Genomic DNA, 23,400 nt, shown 5'->3' on the forward strand with positions numbered 1-23,400 from the left:
AGAGGGACACTGTTCATGAAAGTTTAAATAAAACGATACACAGCATACCTACCCAGTTTTAAATTACGAATATATTTTCCCTATTCTGTAAGTTGTAACATTTAAATATAAATTGTACCAGATCCTCTGGTATATGAATTTATAAACCTTTACCGTTAATTTAGTTTGTATAAAACTGTTATTTGTAAAGGTTTGCTTAACGTGTCTTTTCTGACAGTAAAAGACAGATTTTTCTAACTTTTCAGAGTCAGGTTATACATCAAGTTGAATTGCTCAAACTATCTGAATAGCTGCTCAATGTGACTTTGCTTTTGTACGAATATCCTTTATTGTCCCACATTGGGGAAATTTGTGTATAAGTCTAAAGAAGTTATGAAGTCTAAAGTGTTCTTTAGACTTCATAACCTTCCTTTTCACCACCACAGTACATTACAAAGTGTAAATCAAGCTTCAGATAACAAGACTGAATACTTATGCCAACATTTGTATCTTGTAGAGAAAGATAAAATTACTACAAACTAGTGACAAGGCCCCAAATCTGAATGTAATGATGGACTCAGACCTGAACCTTTAAGGACATGTAAAGACAGTCACAAAGTCAGCTTTCTATCACCTGATAAACATTTCCAGGATTAAAGGACTGATGTCCCTAAGAAGATCTAGAGAAACTCATCCATGCGTTTATCTTTAGTCGCATTGATTACTGCAACGGCGTCTTCACGGGTCTGCCCAAAAAAATCAACCAGACTGCTGCAGCTGATCCAGAACACTGCTGCTCGTGTTCTCAGTAAAACCAGGAAGATAGAGCACATGACCCCAGTTCTAAAGTCCTTACACTGGCTCCCTGTAGCTCAGAGAATAGACTTTAAAATACGTCTGTTAGTTTATAAATCAGTTAGTTTATAAATCATTGAACAGCTTAGCACCAAGATACATTAAAGACCTGTTGTTGCTGTATCAACCCTCCAGACCGCTCAGATCTACTGGTTCTGGGTTCCGGGTATACTCTGCATACCCAGAACCAGAACCAAACATGGAAAACCTTCCAGAAAAACTGCAAAACAGTCTAAACACTGAATTCCTTTAAATCAAGACTGAAAACCCACCTGTTTAGAGTCGCTTTCTGCCCATAATAACAGGAACATTGACAGACATATTTGATGTGTATTAATGTTTTCACCTGATTCAATTTAATGTGTGTTACTGGTCTCACAACCTGTGACCGTTTCAATGTGTTTATGATGTTTTTATGTTTTCATGATGTAAAGCACTTTGAACCTCCTTGCTACTGAAATGTAACCTGACAACAGCCAGCTGCATGTCTCGCTCCGCCTAGCTCCACTCACATACACCTGGGACACCGCCATAGGAATTGCCTTTACTGAAGGCTGGGCCTTATCAAAAGTCCTTGCATATGATTGGATAAGCCACTTGTCTGTCATCTTTATCGACGTGCTATTTCAACCACGCACACCTATGCTAACCCGTGACGCTGATAAGACCGACGCAGGAAAAAAAAACCTTTTTTTTTTTTTTTTTTTTAATCTGTTTGCGGCTCTAGTGCAGGGTTTCCCGCAGCGCTATCTTGGCGAGGCGGCCGCGGAAAACGTGTCGTCCATCCACCCCCCCTCCGCGAGCCAGTCCGCGGAAAACATGTCGTCCACCCCCCCACCCCCACCCCCCCGCTCCGCGAGTCGGTCCGCCTCGCATAAGCAAATTCCTGCGGGAAACACTGTAGTGGCACACCTTTTATTGACAGTGAGCTGACAGGAAAAGAGGGGGGAAGACAGGCGGCAAAGCGCCGCGGGTCGGAGTCGATCCCGGGCCGACCGCGTCGAGGACTAAAGGCCTCCCAATATGGTTTGCGCTAACCGCTCCGGGGCGCGTCCGCGTTGCGCGTCCGTTCATCTGATGTTTCATTGTACACTGCAAAACTGTGTACAATGAAACTGTCTACTTAAATCACTGCTGCACCCTACTGCATATTTGTCTACATTTGGTTTACATTGTTTACATTTCAACTGCCTACTGTTCACTGCTGCACTTTATCCGGAAGTAAATTGAAATTTATCCTGTAAGGGACTGCGATTGATCACTGCACTTTATCCTGTACTGTAATTCACTGCAAGGTATCCTGTAGAGTTACTGCAATATTTCTGAGCTGTGTGAAAACGAAATTTCGTTCTGTATGCACTCTGTGTATACAAAATGACAATAAAGAAAGTCTAAGTCTAAGTCTAAGTCTAAGAAGGGCGAAAACATGGTTTCCACCAACAAAAGCCTTCAGAGCCGTTCTCTGATGTTCTTTTAATGAAACAATATCAGATAGATTGGACAACACGGAAGAAATAGCAGCATCAATGCTAACGCTTGCTTCCTCGATGCGAGCCGCCATTGTTGTTGGAATCTCACGGTGGCTTCTCCACTACGTCACATCCATGAAACACCCGCCCTGCGTCCTGATTGGCCAGACCAAGAATTTGGTTGGGGAAATCACTTTCAATGAGCGATGTCCCAGATGTATGTGAGTGAAGCTAGGCGGAGCGATACATGCATCTGGCTGTTGTCAGGTTAACTGAAATGTTCTATACAAAAAAAAAGTTGACTCAACTAACAATATTTACAGTGTGTCACAACCACAGCCTTCAATGTAGCTTAGTGACAGGGCAAAACAAAGTAACACATAATTCTGAAGTGGAACAAAAATAACCATCATCGTTTTTGAAAAATGTTTTTGATTAATCGTCTAAAATGCATTGAGTGCATTTGTATTCAGCTCTCTTCACTATGATGGCCCTAAAACATCCATAGAAACCAATACAGAAATTAAGCCATTCTGTTAGTGAACAAACAGCATCATAAAGACCAAAGAACTTGGGTTGCCACAATAATAAAATTTCAAACTCAAGATTTATATTTAAGAAAAATACTTGATACCATTTTTGATACCAAGGCAACATTCTTTGAAAGCACAGGGTTATTTCTGGTTGAGATAAAAAAACATGATTAATTACAATATGAGAAAGTGTTATTATTATTATTATTATTATTATTATTATTATTATTATTATTAGTAGTAGTAGTAGTAGTAGTAGTAGTAGTAGTAGTAGTAGTAGTAATAATAATATAATAATAATAATAATAATAAAATGCCTTTGACTCAGTCATGAATAAGTCATGAAATATTTTTTTATGATTGTTTATCGTTAGTGTGTCATAAATTATTTATGCAGCAACACATTTCTGCTTTTCTGTTACTTTGGCTTTATTTATTTATGTATTGTCAGCTTCAGTCTGGCTCCTCCATTACCTGTGTTATTATTAGCCACATTCGCCTCCAGCGCTTACACAGCTGAACGGATTAGGGAATTAAATAGGAGGTGCACTGGTTTGTTTACTTGCTTCACTATTTATTAGCCTTAACTATCAGCTAGTTAACATTTGCCTGCGTTGATTCGTATGCCAGTAGAACAGAGCGTTGCATGGTTCAGAACTGCACACGTAGGAAGTACATCTCGACTTGGTAGCTCAGACTGACACAACCCCGTCATTGGGCTGTCCGCGTCCGTAAAGCTATTATTTAAACAGCTAGCGTTAGCTGATGTCATCCAGGAGGTATACTACTTTACTGGCTTTTATGTTGCCAACATAGGAGCTTTACTGACCTTTTTAATTTTCTCTCAAACATCAGTGTCATAGCGTTACCTTAGGTAGAAGTACTTAGAGGTAGCTTGTAGTGATAGCTTAGCACGCGGTGTCATTGAGCAAAGTGTTTTTTTTTTATTTGTTCCGCCTACCTTATTGGGAATGTTAATCCGAACAACACTTTTGTTTGTGTTGTCTATAAAGAAGGGCGGACATGTTTTTTTTCTGGCTATTAAAAACAGAGTTTAAACTTCCATCAGTAGATCATTGTTGAGATGAGCAGCTGCGGGGAGGCTGAGTGTCTCTGATGTTGCAGCTCTGCGGCCGAAAGAAGCACGACAGCTTGGGTAAATGTGAATGAATCAGTTTATATTGATTTTGACACAAATGAGAATCTGTTAAGTTCAGGTAGCTATTATTTTGGCAACCTTACAAATAACACAGCAGACAGGTAAGGTGTAAAGTTTAATTTAGGGTAAGGTTATAAAACAATATCCCTGACTTGAAACATCTCACAGATGACTGCTCAGTCCATAATCTGAAAATAGGAAGAAAGGCACAAGGACCAAATCCACCAAAACATGCCCATCAACCTAAACTGACAGTGAAGTAAAGGAGAGCACAAAGCAGAGGAGAAGCCCATAGGACCATAGTTACCCTGCAAATGCAGCAGATAGTCGTTGTTGATAGAAAAATCCCTTTTTGCAGATTGCCTCAGGTCATGTAGGAGACACAGCGAACATGTGGAAGAAGGTGCTCTGGTCAGATGAGAAAGGCATTTAATGTTTTGGCTTACAGGCAAAAAGCAATACGTGACACAAAACTAACTTCCCACAAAGAGAATAGTCGAAGCCAGAACTGCAGTGACTTGTGGTTTTAGTAGAAAGGGGCTGAAATAAAACTTTTCAGATTCTTATTTTTGCAGTACTTATTTTCCATCAACTTTACAATAATGCACCACTTTGTGCTAGTCTATCACATAAAATCCCAATAACAAAAAAAAAAAAAAACACTAACAGTTTGTGGCTGTGCCGTGACAAAACGTGGAGATGTCCTAGGTGTGTTACCCAGACACTGCGGCGTTCTAAGGTTGCACTTGCTGTATGAAAACTTGAAGGCAGAATTTGTAGCTTAGTGGGATAACTTTTGGCTCAACTCTGGGTTTTAGTGGTCCTATATGTGGTTCTCCTTTCACCATGCTGCATCACCATGGCAACTTGCACAGGTTATGTTTCCAGCACGAGCCACACAAATAAAAGCATCGCCTTCCAGCAAATCAATACTGCTGGAAAATGAGAGGGCAATTTTTTATTTAAGATAAATCAGCGTGAGGAAATTCGATATATTTTTTATCAGTACTTTTATTTACTATTTGTTATATTTAAAAATGTTTTTTTTTTTGCCCATGTAACATTTCCCTATATTGTATGTAAATCGTGCAGCAGTATATCATTCCTATGATTCCTATTACTGTTTTATAACTGTTATTTATTTATATCTATAACTGTTCTTGTGAACATCATATTCCCATCAATTAGCTGAGTTCTTCAGATTAGAAAACTACCAGAATTTACACTGTTATAGATGCTCACACTTAGTTTTTGTTATTTGTATTCCTGTAGACACAAACATGGTGCAATTTCTCTGTTTTTATCATTGTTTTTAGCAAAAAAATTATCTAGTATTTTTACGTTGTAACAACCAAATGTGAAGAAGCTGTTTGTGGCGAGAGATGTTTTTTTTTTTTTTATCAAGCAAGTAATTAAACATTTCTTTATTAAAAGAAGATTTGTTTTTTTCATCACGAGTGGCATCTAATTGTAGCCTTCATGTCCACCAGCAGTTAGTTTAGATGAGTTCAAGCAGAGGATAACTACTGGTTCTGTCTTTATGTAGGTAAAGAATTGCTGTCAGCTCACCAATTGAGCCTATTGATCAATAGGATTTAGAGATGCTGGTTGTTTGTTCTCAGTCGGCTATTTCAGCTTTTAAAACAAGCTATTGGCTGTCTGCGCTGCTGCCCTGTCTGCACGAGAAAACGAAAAAATCAGTAGTGTGTGTTTTTCCAAAGATTTGTTGCAATTTGATATTTAATTAAGCCTCTGAACTAAACAAATATAAGAAAATCCAAGCAGTTGAACGTACACATTGCACTACTTTGATATACTTACCTTAAATGGTCTACAAACTTATAAAAACAATGTTCATGAAAGTTTTTTTTTTAGCTCTTTTAAAACAACCCTCCTGGCTTTAATCTTAGGTTACAGAAGAGTGCAACACTTTTTTTCCTACAATTTGAGGTTTGGTTACTGTTTCCTCTTTTGTTTAGAATGCTGCAGCGTTAATACATGTTTAAAATGTCATTAAAGACCACAGCCATGAAGAACAGAAACTAGATTCCTGCCTTGCCTTCTGGGAATGTGTCTTCCAGCACATAAAAAAGTTAAGCACAGGTTAAAATAGCATAGCCCCTTGGCTGCCTAAACCTGACACTATATATGACTCATCCAGCATGGATACCACAGGCTTTTACTGCTGTTTGGGAGTTGCTGCAGTGTATTTTCTTCTCACTTTTTGTTTTCTCCATTCTGCTGATTATTTCTCCCTGTCTTCTTTCTTTTCCCCACGTCTCTCTGCAGGACCTGAATGCGCTGGTGGCCAACGGCACCATAAGCTCCAAGCCGCCAGTCACTCTTCGGCTGGTCATCCCCGCCAGCCAGTGCGGCTCACTCATTGGGAAGGGAGGCGCAAAGATAAAGGAGATCAGAGAGGTGAGAAACGAAATGGCTGCACGGAATATATCAAATATGAAAGGAACAAATCTGCTTCTGGAAATGAGACATGAAGCAGCAGCTTGAGGTGAGCGAGCTTCATTTTCATTTCATATTTCCTGGCTAAAGTCCTTCCAGTTTATGAAGAGCCATGCATATGGAAAATAAGGTATTAATAGTTCAGTTTGAGTCCATTTTTGCAATAAAAAGCAATGAAAGTTAATGAATGAATGAATAAATGAATGAATGAATGAATGATTGAATGAATAGCCTTTCACCATGAACATCTTGGCTTAGAATCCCACACAGTGACCTGCCACAACAAAGTAGAAAGAAGCAGGCAGAACACAAACTGAGAAAAACATGAAAAACCTTCAAATTCTGAGAAAATAGGTATTTTCATTTTATTGCAAAATATGTTTGTTGAAGTTATGAAGAAACCCCTCAGTGCTTGAAATGACCGGTTCAAAGGTTTTAAAACAGTACACTTTGTGTTTAAACTTGGGATTTAAACTGGCTGGGGTGATTCTAAAGAAACTTTGAGGCCTTTGCAGATTGCCAACAGTCAAATTGTCATATCTTCTTTAAGTCTGTGTTGATTTCCACAAGTTCACACAACATCATTGGAAAGTTTAGATTCCACTCTTTCAGGATCTCAAAATTGCCCCGGGGAGATTTGTTCCTGGTTTTTCTGTGGCCGGTCGCATGTAGTTTGCATGTTCTCCCGCCTGCATGGGTCTTCTATTGTACAATTATTTATGTTTTATCTCTTTAATGTTGCAGAACATGATGTTGGTTAGTTTGAAACTGTCTTTCCAAAAGAGATTAATGCATGAAAGCTGAGGGTTCTCTTGGTTGCTTTTTGTTTGCAAAGGTGTTCTCTGGGTCTCTGTTCTGGAGTCACTCCTGGGTCATTTTATGTATAGACAATCTTTTCTCACAAAGTATCAAACACTTATTTTAAATGTTCACTACACAGTGATGTATACTCTGTCACTGTAGTTGATAAACTACGTGTTTTTGTGTGTATTTACAACAACAAAACCATGCGACCAGAAGTACAATTTTGCGCGCAATGGGTAAACAAGGAGAAGCAATAGAGCCCATAGACATATATGCAGCATTATAATGTTGTTATCATGAATAAATATATATAATACATACAATCATAATAATATTTTCATTCTTACCTGTGAAAGGTAATGTCTGTAGATCTGTTAATCGGACGGTACAATGCCACGCAGCACATGAATGAGGCAACTTCTCCGTATCGGCCAACTATGTCACCTCCAATATGGCAGCGATACAGAAGTGCGCCTACGTATATATGTCTGTGATGGAGCCGAGTGAGTCAGCAACGTCCAGCAGAATTGTGAATAGAAAGAGTAAATAACCCTAAACTTGTAGGTTTGGTTGGTCTTTGACTATGGCAAGCTGTCAGTTCACTGCGATGCATAGCAGGACGGTCGGCTGGCTCTTAATATCATCACCATCTTGCTTTCTGATAGCTCCACGGTACTGTCGGCCAATGGCACAACAATGTTTATGTCTGGAGATCGCGCCCGGTGCAAGCTTCTTTTCAAGCTGAAAAAGGACTAGTAAACACTATCAGGATGAACACTTTGGCATAATTTGATTTATTTGAAGAGGAATATATCCATCCATCCATTTTACCGTCAAGCTTGTACCTCACGGGGTCGTGAGGGGTGCTGGTGCCTATCACCAGCATTCAATGGGCGAGAGGCGGGGTACACCCTGGACAGGTCGGCAATCTGTCGCTGGAGGAATATATCGATTTTCTTTTTATGGTCAAAACACGTCTCTAGGCCCCTTTAAATGCAATTGACACAATGTTTCCCGAACATTTGAGGTTCATCCTCAAGTTAAAAACTCTAACTAAGTTGGATGGTTTGCTCAGGTACAGAGCAGACCAGTGATCTGTCCTCATTTATAAAACTAATCTTGGTTTTATCCTGTTGTATCTAAAATACAAGTACAACAGCATTGATTCACTGACTGTACCAAATATTCATACAGAAATACACATATTCTTCCATCCACTTGTGGAATTGAGTCTAAAATCAGCTACATTTGAAGAAACTCAAACATGTTTATATTAATGCTTTGATTAATTATTTCATTGCTGTTGCCTGTGTCATTGGTCTAATTTTTAACAGCAAAAAGGCGTAGTCTTTCTAGAAACTGCATCGTTTCGACACCTATGCAGGAGCCTCTGTCCTGGATAAGACAACATTTAAGTATGTTTGCTGTTGTGATTACCCAGACAACTGAGAATTTGCACAGTCATGTCTGATTTTTTTCTTTAGTGAGTACAAATAAAACGCTCATGCTTTGTTGTATTTTTGTGCCATTTTTAGCCACTGTACACCAGTGTAAGTGAGATTATAATTACAACATGTCTTTCTTGATTAAATAAATTATAAATCAATTAGAATTAAAATAATTACATTTAGAATCAAAGAATTTTATAAAAGAGAAACCTGACAGAAAAATGCATAAGCAATTATGTGGTTGTGCTTTTAATGTGTTAGTGTTTCCTTTTTTACATATCTATGTGTTTTGTTTTTTGTACAGCACATTGGAAACTTTGCCTGTTGTTAAATGTGCTATATAAATTAAGTGGATTGGATTGGATTGGATTTGTTTGAGCTTTAGTTAAATGCTTTCACTGCAAAAGGTTTTTTTTGCTAAGTGTTTTTTTTTTGCTCTTTAGATTTGATTAGTTTATTTTTTTATTTTTTTGTAAATCAAGAATCCTTAGAAGGCAGAAACACCATTTGAGTATATGACAAAAAAACATATTGGTGATTTGTGATCAACATGCAATTCTGCTGCTGATGGTCTCCTTCCACGTAGGTCGAAAAGTATATTGTTATCAAACGCAGCCGAATCACAGTGAAAGGTCACAGCAGCCTGTTCACAAATGGCCTTATCTCCTCAATCAAGCTAATCTTATTTATATCTTGTATCATTTGCAGAGCACAGGAGCTCAGATACAGGTGGCGGGGGATTTACTGCCCAACTCTACAGAGCGAGGGGTTACGATATCTGGGAATCAGGACTCTGTAATCCAGTGTGTCAAGCTCATCTGCACAGTAATCGTGGAGGTAGGAGACACACTGTTCCTCTCTTTGCTGACATTTTTCCAAGCTTTCCTGCAGCAGCAGCAGCAGCAGCGGTGGCAAGGTAACGACTGCTGTCAACATGCGGGTTAGAGATTCACCCTGCAGTTACTTATTCAGCTTCAGCAGCAGTTCACGTATTTCTCTTCGGTTGCATGACCTCTTTGTTAGGTAATGATTCCTATGAGTGTTTTGCATTGAAGCTGGCCCAGCTACACTGAGAGTCCTTGTGTCGAGGGGTCACACAGTTGCAAAGGAGCCAGTATCTTTATTGTTTGGACTTACTGTGCTGAAAACAAGACATTACACGGAGAGGGGAGGTCTGGTTCTGAGGTCAAAGCTCTGTCTCCTAAAAGAAAGTAGTCTGCTCACAGAAAACAAAGTGGCCAGCAGCAAATGCTGTCCACCTTTAGACAACAGCTCTCTTGAGAAAATCGACAGGGCAGATAAGAGGGAAAAAAAACACCCCAAGCACAGTTTTCTCCCTGTGTGTTAATGGAAGTGCACAAGCGCCTTTTTGTTTTAGCGTTGCAGCTGGACCAGACTGACTAATTGCTAGTTTGAACCAGTTTTCTTCAAAGGCTTGCAACTTTCATTAGGATTCTGTTCCAGCGGCATCTTGCTCATGGCTCCAATGATTTAAATTATGCAAAATTATACAAGCCATTTTTTGTGACTGCTCCACATTTCCAACTGAAAACCGCATCGTCAACACTGCAGAGGACTTATAAGATGTAGAATATCATGTACGCGTCGTAATCTCCTTTTCTTATCAGTGTTTGAATAGTTTCTTCTTGTAATGACTCAGTGAGTGGAGGCTTAATCTAAGCAGAAGGCAAGCCTTTGCAGAGCCTTGGCATGTGTCACAAAATCAAACTCAGCTATTATCCACGTATAATATTTGTTGCCGTAGTTCGTCACTGAATCACTAAAATTGTTCAAAATAAAAACCAAATCAAGGCCAAGAAATATGCAAATGCCTGGAGCATCTGCCTCTGCCTTATTTTCTGATGTCTTACTTTTGTGCTAGGCAGGAGCTATGCACATGTACACCAGTGAATTTATTTTGGTTCTTTGATTCAAAAATTGACCTTCCTATAAATTAAAGATTATAGATCACACACAGAGTCATATATTTGAAGTGTTCATATGTTTTCATTTAAACTTAACTTAACTTACAAGATATCAAACCCCCAAATTTAGTTGATATCAAAGCTAAAATACGTAAGAACAATAAAGAAGAGAGGCCAGTACTGGAAAAGTATCTATACTGTACAGTACTTTCTATGCACTAAATACTTGGTTTGTGTTCCTTTTGCATGGAATATTGCATCCGTGCGGCGCGGCATGGAGCCAGATTTAACACCCCAGCATAAAAGGGGCCTTCAGCTCATCTGCACTGTTGGTTCTGGTGTGTCTCATTCGCCTCTTGCCAATACTGCAGAGTTTCTCTATGGAGGTTAGCTTAGGGTCATTTGCTGGTCATTTAACCACAGTGATAGCATTGTTAATAATGCAAGCATTGGTACCTCTTGCAGTGTAGGCAGGTGTCCAGTCCGGAAAATGAAATCCGCATATAAAGCTTGTCAAGAGGAAAGCATCAAGTGCTCTAAAATGTCTTAGTTGACGACTGAGCTGACTTTGGACTTGAGAAAACACAGTTAACCAACATGAGGAGATCACATGACTCAGCCGCTTTGTTAGCAATGAACTTTTAAGGGTTACTTCTTTTTGGCTGTGTCAGAAAGTGCCTGTTTGAAGGCGGTCAAGTCACCTGTTTTCTCCAAAGGATACCGCAGCTATGATATGATATGTCTGTTACAAATCAATTTTTATGTGTTATGATTATTCTAATTGTCTTATGAAACTAAATCTTAAGTTTCCAATGGCTGTTGGACATAATTGTTAACTTGTTTTAATTGAATTACATAAATAAATAAAACTTGTCCTTTATATTCAAATAAATATAGATGTATTTATTCATTGTCACTGTAAAACAAAAATAGAAGTATCAAAAAATAAGGCTAAGGACAGATGCACAAGACATACCATCAATTTGCTTTCTCCTAGCACTGTATATTTTATATTGTATTGATTATACTGAATTACTAAGATTAACATTTAGAGTATTTCTTTACAAAATTCCCTTTGAGATTTCAGGCTCTGATCCCCTGCTTTTATTTCGCAGTCTCCACCAAAAGGTGCCACCATCCCCTATCGACCGAGCCTCTCACCAGCTGCTCTCCTCATTGCAGGGAACCAGGTACGAAACTGAAATGTCTAAACTGGCTTAGGCAGCTGATCAGTCGCACACGTTTCTCAATAAGAACTGTTGTTTGCTTAGCACCAAAATACATTATAGACTTCTTGTCAAAGTATCAACCACACCGACCACTCAGGTCTTCTGGCTCAAATCTACTCTGCATCCCCAGAACCAGAACCGGGAATGGAGAAGTAGCATTTAGTTCTTATGCTCCACTTATCTGGAATAAACTCCCAGAAAAACTGTAAAAGTGCTGAAATCCCAAGTTCACCCTGAGTACAAAAAAAACTTGCCTTGCCTTAAAACTGTCCTTGTAAACAGAGCCGGATGCTGGGTCTAAAATAAAGCTGCTGAATGATGGATGGATAGAGTACAGGAAGTAATGCAGAGAGAACTAGACTTAACAACAAAATGTCAGAATAAATTTTACATTTATTGTATTAGTCTTCTTGGAATTTTTATTTTTAGAGTTTATGGGTCATAATTCAACTCACTGGGAACAATTATAAGGATGTTTGTTTGTTAACAACGGAAGGAATATTTTAATTTAATTACATCTTGTTTTTGACTATTTTTTCTTTCGAAAATATTTCACTTAAACAAAAATGTCCTCATCATGACATCAGATGTAGCTATTCGATTACCGGAGTCAATGCGTACAAAAATGTTTGACTTAATCAGCCATCAGTTCATTTTTTTTTTGACAAACCAACAGACATTTTTCTCAGCAGATGTCCACAGCTAAAAAATTATGGAGGAGTAGAAACTAAAACAACTATCATCTCAAAAGTAACATAAATCAGGCATAAGTCATTTTAATTTTAATTAATAAATGCAATGCTTCAAAGTGTGCTTTTAAGAAAGAAAGAAAGAAAGAAAGAAAGAAAGAAAGAAAGAAAGAAAGAAAGAAAGAAAGAAAGAAAGAACATCAGACTGAGATGAAAATAAATGACAACCAAGACATTAAATTCAAAAGGGTACACAAATAGAAAAATAAATTGAAATAATATATAGAAATAAATGTGAGGTAAAATACGAGAAGGAAGGAAAATATATTTCAATATTTTTAAAAATAAACAATTATAAATTTTAAAAACAATTCTGAACTGAAAAAATATTGCAGAAATAAATTATTTTAGAAAATTAAACGAGTAAAATAATACTGATGTAGTGAAAAATTAAAGAAGGAAGATATAATCAAAATGTTAAAATCTAATGAAATGGGATTTTGACTTTGTGGTAAATTATTATCGTTAATATTTGATGATTCCCAGATTAAACAATGCATAAACAATGTTTTTTTTTTTATTTGCAGATTCTGTTTGATTAGTAACTATTTTTTGAGTGTCTGTATTTATTTGGATCTTGTCGGTCATCATCCACTATATAGAAGGGATTTTGAAGGGATTAAGCTGAATAAAATGTTTCACGATCATCGACCTTAAAGAAGTAGAAGCAATACAGCGTAGCATGGATACTACATATAACATGCATACCAGTGCTCAGCAATTTTTATCTCTATTACCTGTATGCGCTAAAAAGCTATGGGATCCTTTTGTATTTATTTGTATTTGTTGTTTTTTATTATCTAGTTAATGATCTCTATGTTTATTTATTACACTGTAAATCCAGGGTAACTACTTTGAAATAAAAATCTGTTTTTCAAGGTTTTTTTTCTCATTGATTTAGGAAAAACAAAGAAATACACATATAGTCAAGTCGAATTGATGGTTTTTGCGGTTTAATAGAGTTAAGGTTGCTCTGAATGTAATCCTTTTCCTGTGTATTATGTGGTGGTAGGGGATAGACGGATAGAGGCAGACCAATGATAGTAATACAGAATATGCTTTTTATCTTGTCTTTGGGTGGATAAATGGTGCCATAATAGGGCATGTAAAGTAAAAGTATCTCTTGCATGATTTCTTTGTTCTTTTTCATTTGATTCTTTGCTACACGTGCTGTAAAGACAAGACTCCTATTGAAGGTTGCTGGTGGCGGACAGAGTGGATTTTGTGTGCGTATGATGACTGGTTGGAGCTCTAAAGATGCTGTTGTTTGAGAAGGGGCAGATACCCCCTGCCCAACTCCCCCTCCCATGGAGCGAGACACAAGATTAGCAAGTGAGGCTGGAGGCCTGCCGTCTCCTCTGGCTACAGCCAGATATTCTGCATAGCTGTCAGCAGTTCTGACACTGTTTGTGCTGCTTCAGGCTCGAGTCAATTTACAGAATGGCTCTGTGTTTTTGATATTCCTCATAATAGGCAATAAAATTAAACCCGGGGCATGACGCCGGTCACCGAGAGGAGGCTTTAATGAAGGCTGCGCCGTGATAAGGATGCATAACTCTGGGAGGGAAATGAAATAGGTTGAGAAAGGGTCTGTGGAATGAGTCATAGCCTATAAGCCTGTTACGTGTGTAAAAGTGTCAAAAATGCAGGCTCGAGAGGCCATCGCAGACCAAATTTGATCTGTGGCAACAGCCGATAATAAACTAAAAACTTGAAGCTTCTATTTATTATTCTCACATCATGTGTAGCTCTCAAACTTGTGAGTAGTGCACACAGATTTACTTCCACCTACTCACACTCTCAGCTGAAATATTTGCAGAACGTATCAGCATGGCAATATTTTTGATAACTACTGTGGCTTGCAAAAGTATTTATTCCCCTTAGACTATTTCACATTTTGTCAAGTTACAACCACAAGCCCTAATGAATTATACTGAAGTTTTATGTGCTAGACGGGAACAAAGCAGCTCATAACACTGAAGTGTGAGAAAAACCCTATATGGGTTTCAAATGATAGAAAAATCTAAAACGCTTTGTTCAGCTCACTTTACCCCGATACACCTAAAAAAAAAAAAAAACAGTGCCAACAAATGCCTTCAGAGGTCACCTAAGTTATAAACAGAGTCCAGCTGTGCCTAATTTATTCTCAGCGTAATTCAATGACATCAGAGATACTTTAGAGAGTTTTTGTGGAAAACGAGTATCATAAAGATGAAGGATCACCGGAGAGAGGTCAGGGATGAAGTTGTAGAGAAGTTTAGAACAGGGTTAGTCCATAAAACAATATTTCAAGCTTTACACATTTTACAGAGCCCTGTTTGATCAGTCTACTTAAAATGGTAAGAGTACGGTAAGAGTACAACTGCAAGCTTTACAGAACATGGCCATCCACCTTAACAGTCTGCACAAAGACAGCATTAACCCAGAGAAGCAGCCAAGAGGTCCATTTTAACTGTGGACTAGCTGCAAAAATCTAAAAGATTCAAAGATCAAAAGATCTACAGCTAAGGTGGGAGAATGTTGACAAAGACTCAACAATTCAGGCCGCTATGGGAGAGCGGCAGGAAGAAAACCATCAGAAGGGCTTTTTTGGCCAAAACACCAAAATTCCAACAAGGAAGACTGAATTTTATGAATGCAACAACACAAAATGCAGAAAAAATTCAAATAGTGGTACATTTTCTTCTTTTTTTTTTGCAAAGAACTAAAATCTCTTTTTGCCTCTCATTATTTTCTGTCTTTTTAGGTTTTCGATGCCTCAGAATTTGCCCCTCACCCTCTGTATTCAGTCACGCAGGGTGGTCTGGACCTCCAACAGGTAAGTGGACTGATCCACGACGTGCAGTGTGTGTGTAACATGTAATGTTCTCCTAAAAGTCTCCCGGATAAACTGGTCTCTGTAGGAGTCAGCTTGTTTCAAACACTGGTCTTTGAACTACCCTGTGGTGCTATGAGGAATGAGTGTTAGCTCTGTGAGGATCTGAGCAGTGATTGAGAGCACGGCTTGTGCTGTAGGTGCACAGAAAGACAGTCCAACATGTGGTATGAGGCATTAAAACCAACAGCTGAGCGTAAAGCTGCAGCTATTGTTCTTGCCTTTCATAAGTGCTATAAGCAGGCCTGAAATTTGATGCCGCTGCGCACTGCCACCGCAGATCCCCTGTGTCTTTTTTTGTCCCGCCAAGCTCTGCGCCACAAACATTTCGGCTTTAGGAATATTCGCCCCATGACAGCAGAAGAAGACGCTGTCCCAACATCAGCGTGGACAGGACAGCCGCTAAATGAGAGTGGTAAAATATCCAAACATTCAACACATTAAATGGTATGGTAAAGTTAAGCATTAGATCATTCCTTTACCCTGTTTCTATCCAGTTCTGATACGTTGACACAGTGCAAGGATGAGCTCTCCTCTCCCATTTATGGCCATATAGGATGGACTAGTAATAGAAGCCAGACTGCTGGCGTCAGACAAAATTGAGTTAAGCTAAGTGCTGTCTGGTAAGGCCATAACTGTAATGAGGGAGGGATATAAAGACACCCCCTTAATTATTCAGATGGATGGATGGATCCATAGATCCATCTTTTGCTTTTCAGCTGTTGGGAGGTTCCATGAATTTGACGCTTTAGCCATTGTTTTCTGACACAGCAGATCATAAATTTGTATCTAAATGTATAACTTTGCATTCTTGGTAACAAAATCACAAAGTATGTTTTTGAATGAGTAATATGGAGTTTAATGTTACTATTAGTAATGAAACCCTCATAAGATCAGTTTCTTATGTAGATGCAGAGATATGATCACTGTATAATCCTAGAAAACATAGGATGTTATTCTGCTCTTTGTGAGCGTTGCACAATTCAGCTGATAGATAAACAGTATTTCAAGGATAGGAAAGGTTTACAGGAACATGAAAACACTGTGAAACTGGAGCCACTGAAAACCAACATAAATGTTGCAGTATTTAGTTTTACAACTATCACAACCTTAAAGGAGCAGTAAGCGAAATTTCATTATTTTAGATAGAAAGAATTGAAAAATAGTCATGTGAAGAACTAAAGGTATCTTTTTAGATGGAATATGGTTTGCCATTACACAGCATCTCACTGTGTTGTTCTCCAGTCTCTTGTGTATAAAGGGCTGGGCCGGCCGCGTCAGCATGTACGTCCATGTGAACAGTTGCCACTCAAGGCTTAGCCCCTCCATGCCCATAAAATGCCCCCGCGAGAGCAGTGCAGAATAGGAGCAAAATGGCAGAGAGCATCCCCAGTGGACAGAAACGTCCTCTTGCAAACAGCATTAAAAAGTTATGAGTTTCTTCTTCACTAGATATGTTCCTCTGAAAGCTAATGCTGTTTTGCTGTGGGCGGGTGAGGGGAGGGGGGGGAGGGGTTGCAGCTGGAGTGGAGGTAGAGAGTCGTGATTTGCCACACATCTTTTTTTTGGGCTACAGCCAGTGCTCAAAAGCCCACCTGATGGTGAAATTTTGTGTTTATTCTCCTCAAAACTGCTAGCTTAGTGCTAAATTCTTTTGAAATACAATTCACTGATAATAATATGCATTGTTGCTATAATGATAGACTTAACAATCAAGTATTTTACAAGTCTAAATCAAAATCAACAGAGCCGTAACTTTAACGCTGTAACCAAGCTCTATGGCAACACCATTAGGATTAAATTGTTACACAGCCTTCTTGCGTACGAGTCTGAAGTGAGCTTGACTGAGTAGGAACTCACAGTGACAGCATTGCATAATTTGTACAATTAATGTGCGGGGAGGTGTCTGTTTTGTCCAGCTCTGCTGCAGAACCAGAAATGTAACATTATTGGTTCATTGATCAAGTCTTTGAAATATGAGAGGAAAAAGATGTTTCAGTTATTGGGTTTAGATTTTTTTTTTCAGGGAAATCCATTGGATTTGGTCTTTTCAATTGTGGCAGAATAAAGGTTCTTGTTTGGATAAGATTTTGCTCTGCGGTTCTTTTGAGTTAGATCTTTGACTTATTCATTTGAAACCTTTGTCTTTTTCTGCAAAAAACAAAAACTAAATATTTGATGAATTTTATAAAGCTAAAGATATCCTACTTCAGAAATATGTTCTGTAACTTGTTGGCAACAGTTTGCTATCACTAATCAGATAGAGTTGTCCTTATCCTCAGTCTGTAAAAGATGATGCCAAACACAGAGTAAATCCACTTCTGTTTTAGTTTCTTTTGTGTCATTTATTCCAGCTGTTGTCGTTGACCTTACCTATTGGGGCTTTATTTGACTCAGTGAACAACTTGCACTACATCCCAAAACCGCTGTAGAGTCCATATTTCTCCTGCTCCTTGGCAGAGCTATTTGGGTGTTTTGTTTTTTTTCATTCATGGAGTTAACGTAAAAACTAATAATTGTGCTACTGAGCTATCAAGGCAGTTCTTCATCCTTGGGATTTCTTTATAATGTTAAAATGAAGCTGAAAACATAACAAGAAATTGTTTGATTGCCTTGAAGTTCATTGAAAATTTTACTTTTGAGGATAGAAAGCTTTTCTGACCCATTTCTGCATGTTCAGCTACTTCTTGTTAATTTGTTTATTTAGATCACGTGAACCTTGCCATAGAACCTATATTGACAAAATACTTGCTAATGTATACATGTTGTCTGTGATATTATAATTAGAAATATTTGAAAACATGTTAAGTTTCTTTTTTTATGACGATATGCTGGTTTCAGTACTTAAAATGTAGTTTTGAAATAGCTGGCAATAATCACAGGAACCAGCCTATCTTCATAAAAAATTTGGTTAACACTGATCGTGTTCAATTTTACAGTACACAGTAACCACAATGCAGTACCTACTATGGTTTTGAATCCACAGCTTGGTATGTTTTTGGGCCAGTTCTATTAAGAGAATACTAATATATTCCGTGGTAAACATATATTTAATTTTTTTGTGTACGATTCTATTTCCTTGTTTGTTTGATGTTTAACTGCAGAAAACACCACACTTCTTAAACTCAGTAGAAACAATGAAAACCAGAAGATGAGGATGAAAAGTAATTTTTTTTTTTAGATAAGCATAAGTTTTGCCATAAAATGCTTTTTTCAACACTGATCCGTCTTTGTCGGAATAAGCTTTGGGCCGTGTATAGAGATGTCTGTATTGACGTGTGTAGAATGTCAAAGATAGGAAATTGAAGACAGAGCAGTTCTTAATAAAACTTTAATAAGCTATTCTTAATGCTGTGGGCATCACATCTCTAATACCATTGGCCTCTATAATGTTGACGGGTCTGAAAATAACACTGGGTCAAACAAAAGTATTATGTCTGATTCAATCATGACCACAAGCATGAATTCATACTCCAAATGCATCCGATTATTGCATCTTTTTAGTAGAAATGTAATGATATGTTTGGTTTTCATGTTATTTAGCAGCTTATACTGACAGTGAAGTACTTTCATTAAGAAGCTGCTAACTGATTGCCTGTGTGATGTTTCTGTTCCTATAATTTAACTAATGCATGATGCTCTCTTTCAGGCCTACACCTTGCAAAATCAATATGGCATTCCACATTCAGAGGTATGGTTGCTTCTGGGAGAATTGTAATTTGATTAGACCTGAACCAGTTATGGTATTCAATTACTCTGACGTTTTAAAAATTTGGCTTTACACAGTTTCGAAACTGCCCCAATGAGCCGATAAACTATTGCTGCCTTTTTAAGTAATTTCAGTAAGATGTTAAGGAAAGTCTTAGAGGGCATATAGTACACTGCAGGGTACCGCAGTGCTCACACACACACAAACACACACTCACACACAAACCTTTTTATTCGCTTATAAGAAAGAGAAATTTGGGAAGCTGTGACAAATACTGACAGAACTGGTGAGGTGGTGGGTGTGGTTGCCTAGTGGTTAGAGCCAGGCGTTTTCGTCTTAGACCCCAAAGGTTGGTGGTTCGAAACTGAGTCTGTCACTCTGGGTCCTTGAACAAGACCATTAACCACAGATTGCTCAGTATTGGCAGTACACTGTTCCCTAAGGGATGGGTTAAATGCAAAGACAAATTCCCCCTCTGTGGGACCTTAAATATTTATCTGTTTATTTAATATAAGGGCCTCCATGACTCATTCAAGTAAGACCTTTTCAAACTGCAGTTGGCAAGCTGAGAGCACTGTGTCTATTAAACGGCTTACTTCAGACCGGCTAACTGAGCTGATAGCCTGACTAATTCACCAGCTAATATGAGCTTGTTACATTCCCAAGGTTACTCTGTAAGGAGTAGAAATACACAAAGGGATAATATTCTACGCAATATGCTCCAACCACACAAAAAAACTACTTTTAGCCTGTTTTTATCATCTATTTTCGGTTATATCTTTGTATAAGTCAACATCATGAGAAATAAATATTATACAATATTATGCTATAACTGTAACCCCTACCACCACACCGTGTATTTACCTTTTGCTGTCAGCTGAACACTGAATTCCTCATCCTTCATACTCATACCTACACACACACTATTCAGAGTGCATCAAAAGAGATACCCATAGATTAAAGACATGACAGGACTTGAAGTTCCACAAAATCTCCATTTCGTCACATTTAGACCTAAGTTACATGTGTCTTTTAGAAAACAGTGTTACAGGTGCTTATCGCAGGTGCTCAATGCTTAACATGTTAAATAATATTAGCAGCATTATGAATAATGGTTGCTTTTCTGTTGAGAATCTAAAGCTAATTAGATCATGTTATCAGTTTTTTTTTTTCAAACAACAAAAATTACATTTTATTCAAGGTCGTCACAGTGTAAGAGTAATGGCTAAATTATGTATAACATGATGAGTTTGTGGTTCAGCGTGTGTCTGAATCGAGTTCCTCCTCTTTTTGTTTTCCAGCTGGCCAAGCTGCACCAGCTGTCTATGCAGCAAGGCCTGAGTCCCATAGCCCAGCCTGCTTCGACAATCATGCCTGGTATGTGTTATTAGTCAGGACATCTATTGATTGTACTCTATTGTTCTGATATGGCCCCCCACTGTAACCATATATAGCGTTTTAACCTGCCCACAGTTAGGAGAGGTAAAGGACGGCTGGTATTAGCCGTGCTGAATTGGGGCTTTTTTAGGTTTCACAGGAAGGAGACGAGGTTTTGTAGCTGTCTTGAATCTGCCAGCCTGAGTGAGAACGTATTATGTGTAATGATATTTTCTGCCGAGTCAGAGAACCAGGAGCAAAAAAAAAAAAAAAAAAAAGAATTAATGCTGTGTTAAACATCAAACCATTATAATGGAAATTAACTCCATTACTGTATCTGGCAGTTTTCTACTGAAATAGTCTTTGCTGTATTTCAGGGGTGGATTGTACATGTTTGCCAACTAAAGGAGCTGAATGTATATGTAAAAGCTTTGATGCGTCAGCTTTATTCTCTGAATACTTGTGTTCTCTCTCGTCAGGGATGGACACAAACTCTCAAACGTCTCAGGAGCTCCTTATTCCCAATGATGTAAGAAAAACACACTTGTTTTTTTTTTCAGTCAGTTTTTCTATAGCCAGCCCTCATCTCACATTCACGCAGCGCTGCAGCAGGTGACGAGATACAACCACGAAGATGCTGCAGTGTGACTTCAAAAGAGATGAAAGCGATGCGGGCAACTCGTTAATTATCCTCATCATCCCAACCTCTGACTACACCAAGGTTAAAGGGATCTTTGAGCTGATATGGATCCTTTCTGCATTATTGTGGGGGCTACACTCGTATTGTCTTAGACTGACTCCCATGAGTGATCAGCGAAATCCTCTCATGTTTCCTGACCTACTTAGAAGCTGTCTGCTGTCAAAACAGCCAATAAGAAAACAGAGAGAAAGATCCGTTCCCCCTTCGCTCGCTCACCCTCCGCCCGGGTTTGATGAGCAGACTCTCTGATCTGAGAGCAGAAATCACAATGAAATAATCAGTCCAGCGTTAGGCGTGCCTGCTTTAGACAGAGCGATGTCAGCTCTGGCTTTGCATAGCCGCATCAACCCAAACGATAAGTGAAGTAAAAACTGCAATGAAGATAGGCTATGAATTTCTCTCAGCTCATCTCCTCAGAACAGCGAATGAGATGTTGCAGAGTAGAGTAAATCGAAAGAATATGATCTGTGTTTACAGTGCCTTGCAAAAATATTCGTATGCACTGAGTTTTCTCCCTCCACACACACACATCCACACACACATTGTGTCACGTTATAGAACTCTGGGTATTTTATTGAGATTTTACATGTATGACCAACATAAAGTAGTGCATAATTGCGAAGTGAAAGGAAAACGATGGATGGCTTTAAATATTTTTGTACCAAAAAAATTTGTGAAAACTGTGCTGTGAGTTTATTTAGCGTCCTGGAATTAGCTCCAAGTCGTTTACAGCATAGCTCTACCAGTTGTTGTTTTTTTTCCAGCAAAATTGCTCCATTTCAGTCAGGTTGCACGGAGGATGCCTGTGAATGTTGATTTTTAAGTATGGCCACAGATTCTCAATTGGATTTAGATCCAACACATGAACATGCTTTGATGTAAACCATTCCAGTGTAGCTCTGGCTGTAAGTATAGGGTTATAGCGCTGCCGGAAGGTGAACCTCCTTTCCATTCTCAAGTTTGTGCAGCCTTTAAATGTTTTCCAAGATTGCCTTATAGTTTGGCCCATCCATCCCCCATAAACTCTGACACTTCCCTGTCTTTGCTGAAGAAAAGCCTCTCCAAAGGCTACCAATACTTCTATCACTGTGGGATATGTTGTGTTTTACACCAGGTATGTTTCCTGCACCATACGAGAAGTATTCGAAAAAATTATTTTTGCATTTATCCGACCAGAACTGCTTCCACGTGTTCGCTCTGTCCTCTATACATTTGGTTTATAGCAAACAAAAAACAGGAGCTCTCATGGCTTTCTTTCACTCTTCCATAAAGTTCAGATTTCTGGATTAAACGATTTATGTTTGCTTTCTGGACAGATTATCCCACCTGAGCCGTGGCCCCGTACAGCTCCTCCAGAGATATGATTTTCCTCTTGGTTGCTCCTTTGATTATTGCTCCCTTTTAGTTCAGGAGCACCCATATCTTGGTGGGGTTGTGTCTATCTCGTTTAATTTTCAATTGTTGGATTAACCAGCGTTATTATGATGATTAAAGTTTGGTGGAACGGCTTTATAAGCTCACCCTATCCTATACTTCTCCACATCCCTGACCTGTCTGCTGCGTTCCTCGGTCGTTACGACGCTGTTTGTCCATGGCTGTTCTCTAACAGGCATTCAGAGAACAGCTGTATTTATACTATGGTTAAATGACACACAGGTGCCAGATTAAGGAGCCCTGACCACTTACTGCACGTTTCAGATTTTCTACTTGCGAAGAATTCTAAAACTCATGTACAAACTTTTGTCCTCTCACAATCATGAGCAACTTTGTGTTATATAGTCCAATTGAGGGTTGTTTTTTTTATAATATCACTGAATAATAAAAAGTTAAGGAGGATTAATACTGCCCTGTACTAACAACTTTTTTTTTTTTTTTGGGGGGGGGGGGGGTGATTAGTATTTAGCAGGAATAATAGAAGAAAATCTGCAATATACACACTTTCACTGTCAGTGTGTTTAACAAAAAAACATATAAATAATAAAAAAAGATTCCCTGTTTTCATTTTCAGGATAATTGTAGGATATAGCCAGATGCCTCAATCATAAATAGCCTGGGAGCCCCCCCCCCCCCCCCCCCCCCACCCCCCCACCCCCTTCCAGCCTCCCTTCCCAAAAGAAACCCCAACACGC

General features: G+C 38.6%; 1 protein-coding gene across 1 annotated transcript in view; it reads left to right on the forward strand.

Annotated features, from left to right (window-relative positions):
• LOC105926068 (poly(rC)-binding protein 4) overlaps positions 1-23,400 on the forward strand; it is a 62,896-nt gene that overhangs the window by 33,496 nt on the left and 6,000 nt on the right. Inside the window, exons 6-12 of the mRNA XM_036132773.1 lie at positions 6,285-6,416; positions 9,416-9,544; positions 11,748-11,822; positions 15,357-15,428; positions 19,135-19,176; positions 20,496-20,571; positions 21,051-21,100. Of these exons, the coding sequence (XP_035988666.1) occupies positions 6,285-6,416; positions 9,416-9,544; positions 11,748-11,822; positions 15,357-15,428; positions 19,135-19,176; positions 20,496-20,571; positions 21,051-21,100 (576 nt within the window). The remainder of the gene's footprint in view (positions 1-6,284; positions 6,417-9,415; positions 9,545-11,747; positions 11,823-15,356; positions 15,429-19,134; positions 19,177-20,495; positions 20,572-21,050; positions 21,101-23,400) is intronic.

The sequence above is a fragment of the Fundulus heteroclitus genome, unplaced genomic scaffold (genome assembly GCF_011125445.2).
Source record: "Fundulus heteroclitus isolate FHET01 unplaced genomic scaffold, MU-UCD_Fhet_4.1 scaffold_54, whole genome shotgun sequence".
Lineage (NCBI taxonomy): Eukaryota > Metazoa > Chordata > Actinopteri > Cyprinodontiformes > Fundulidae > Fundulus > Fundulus heteroclitus.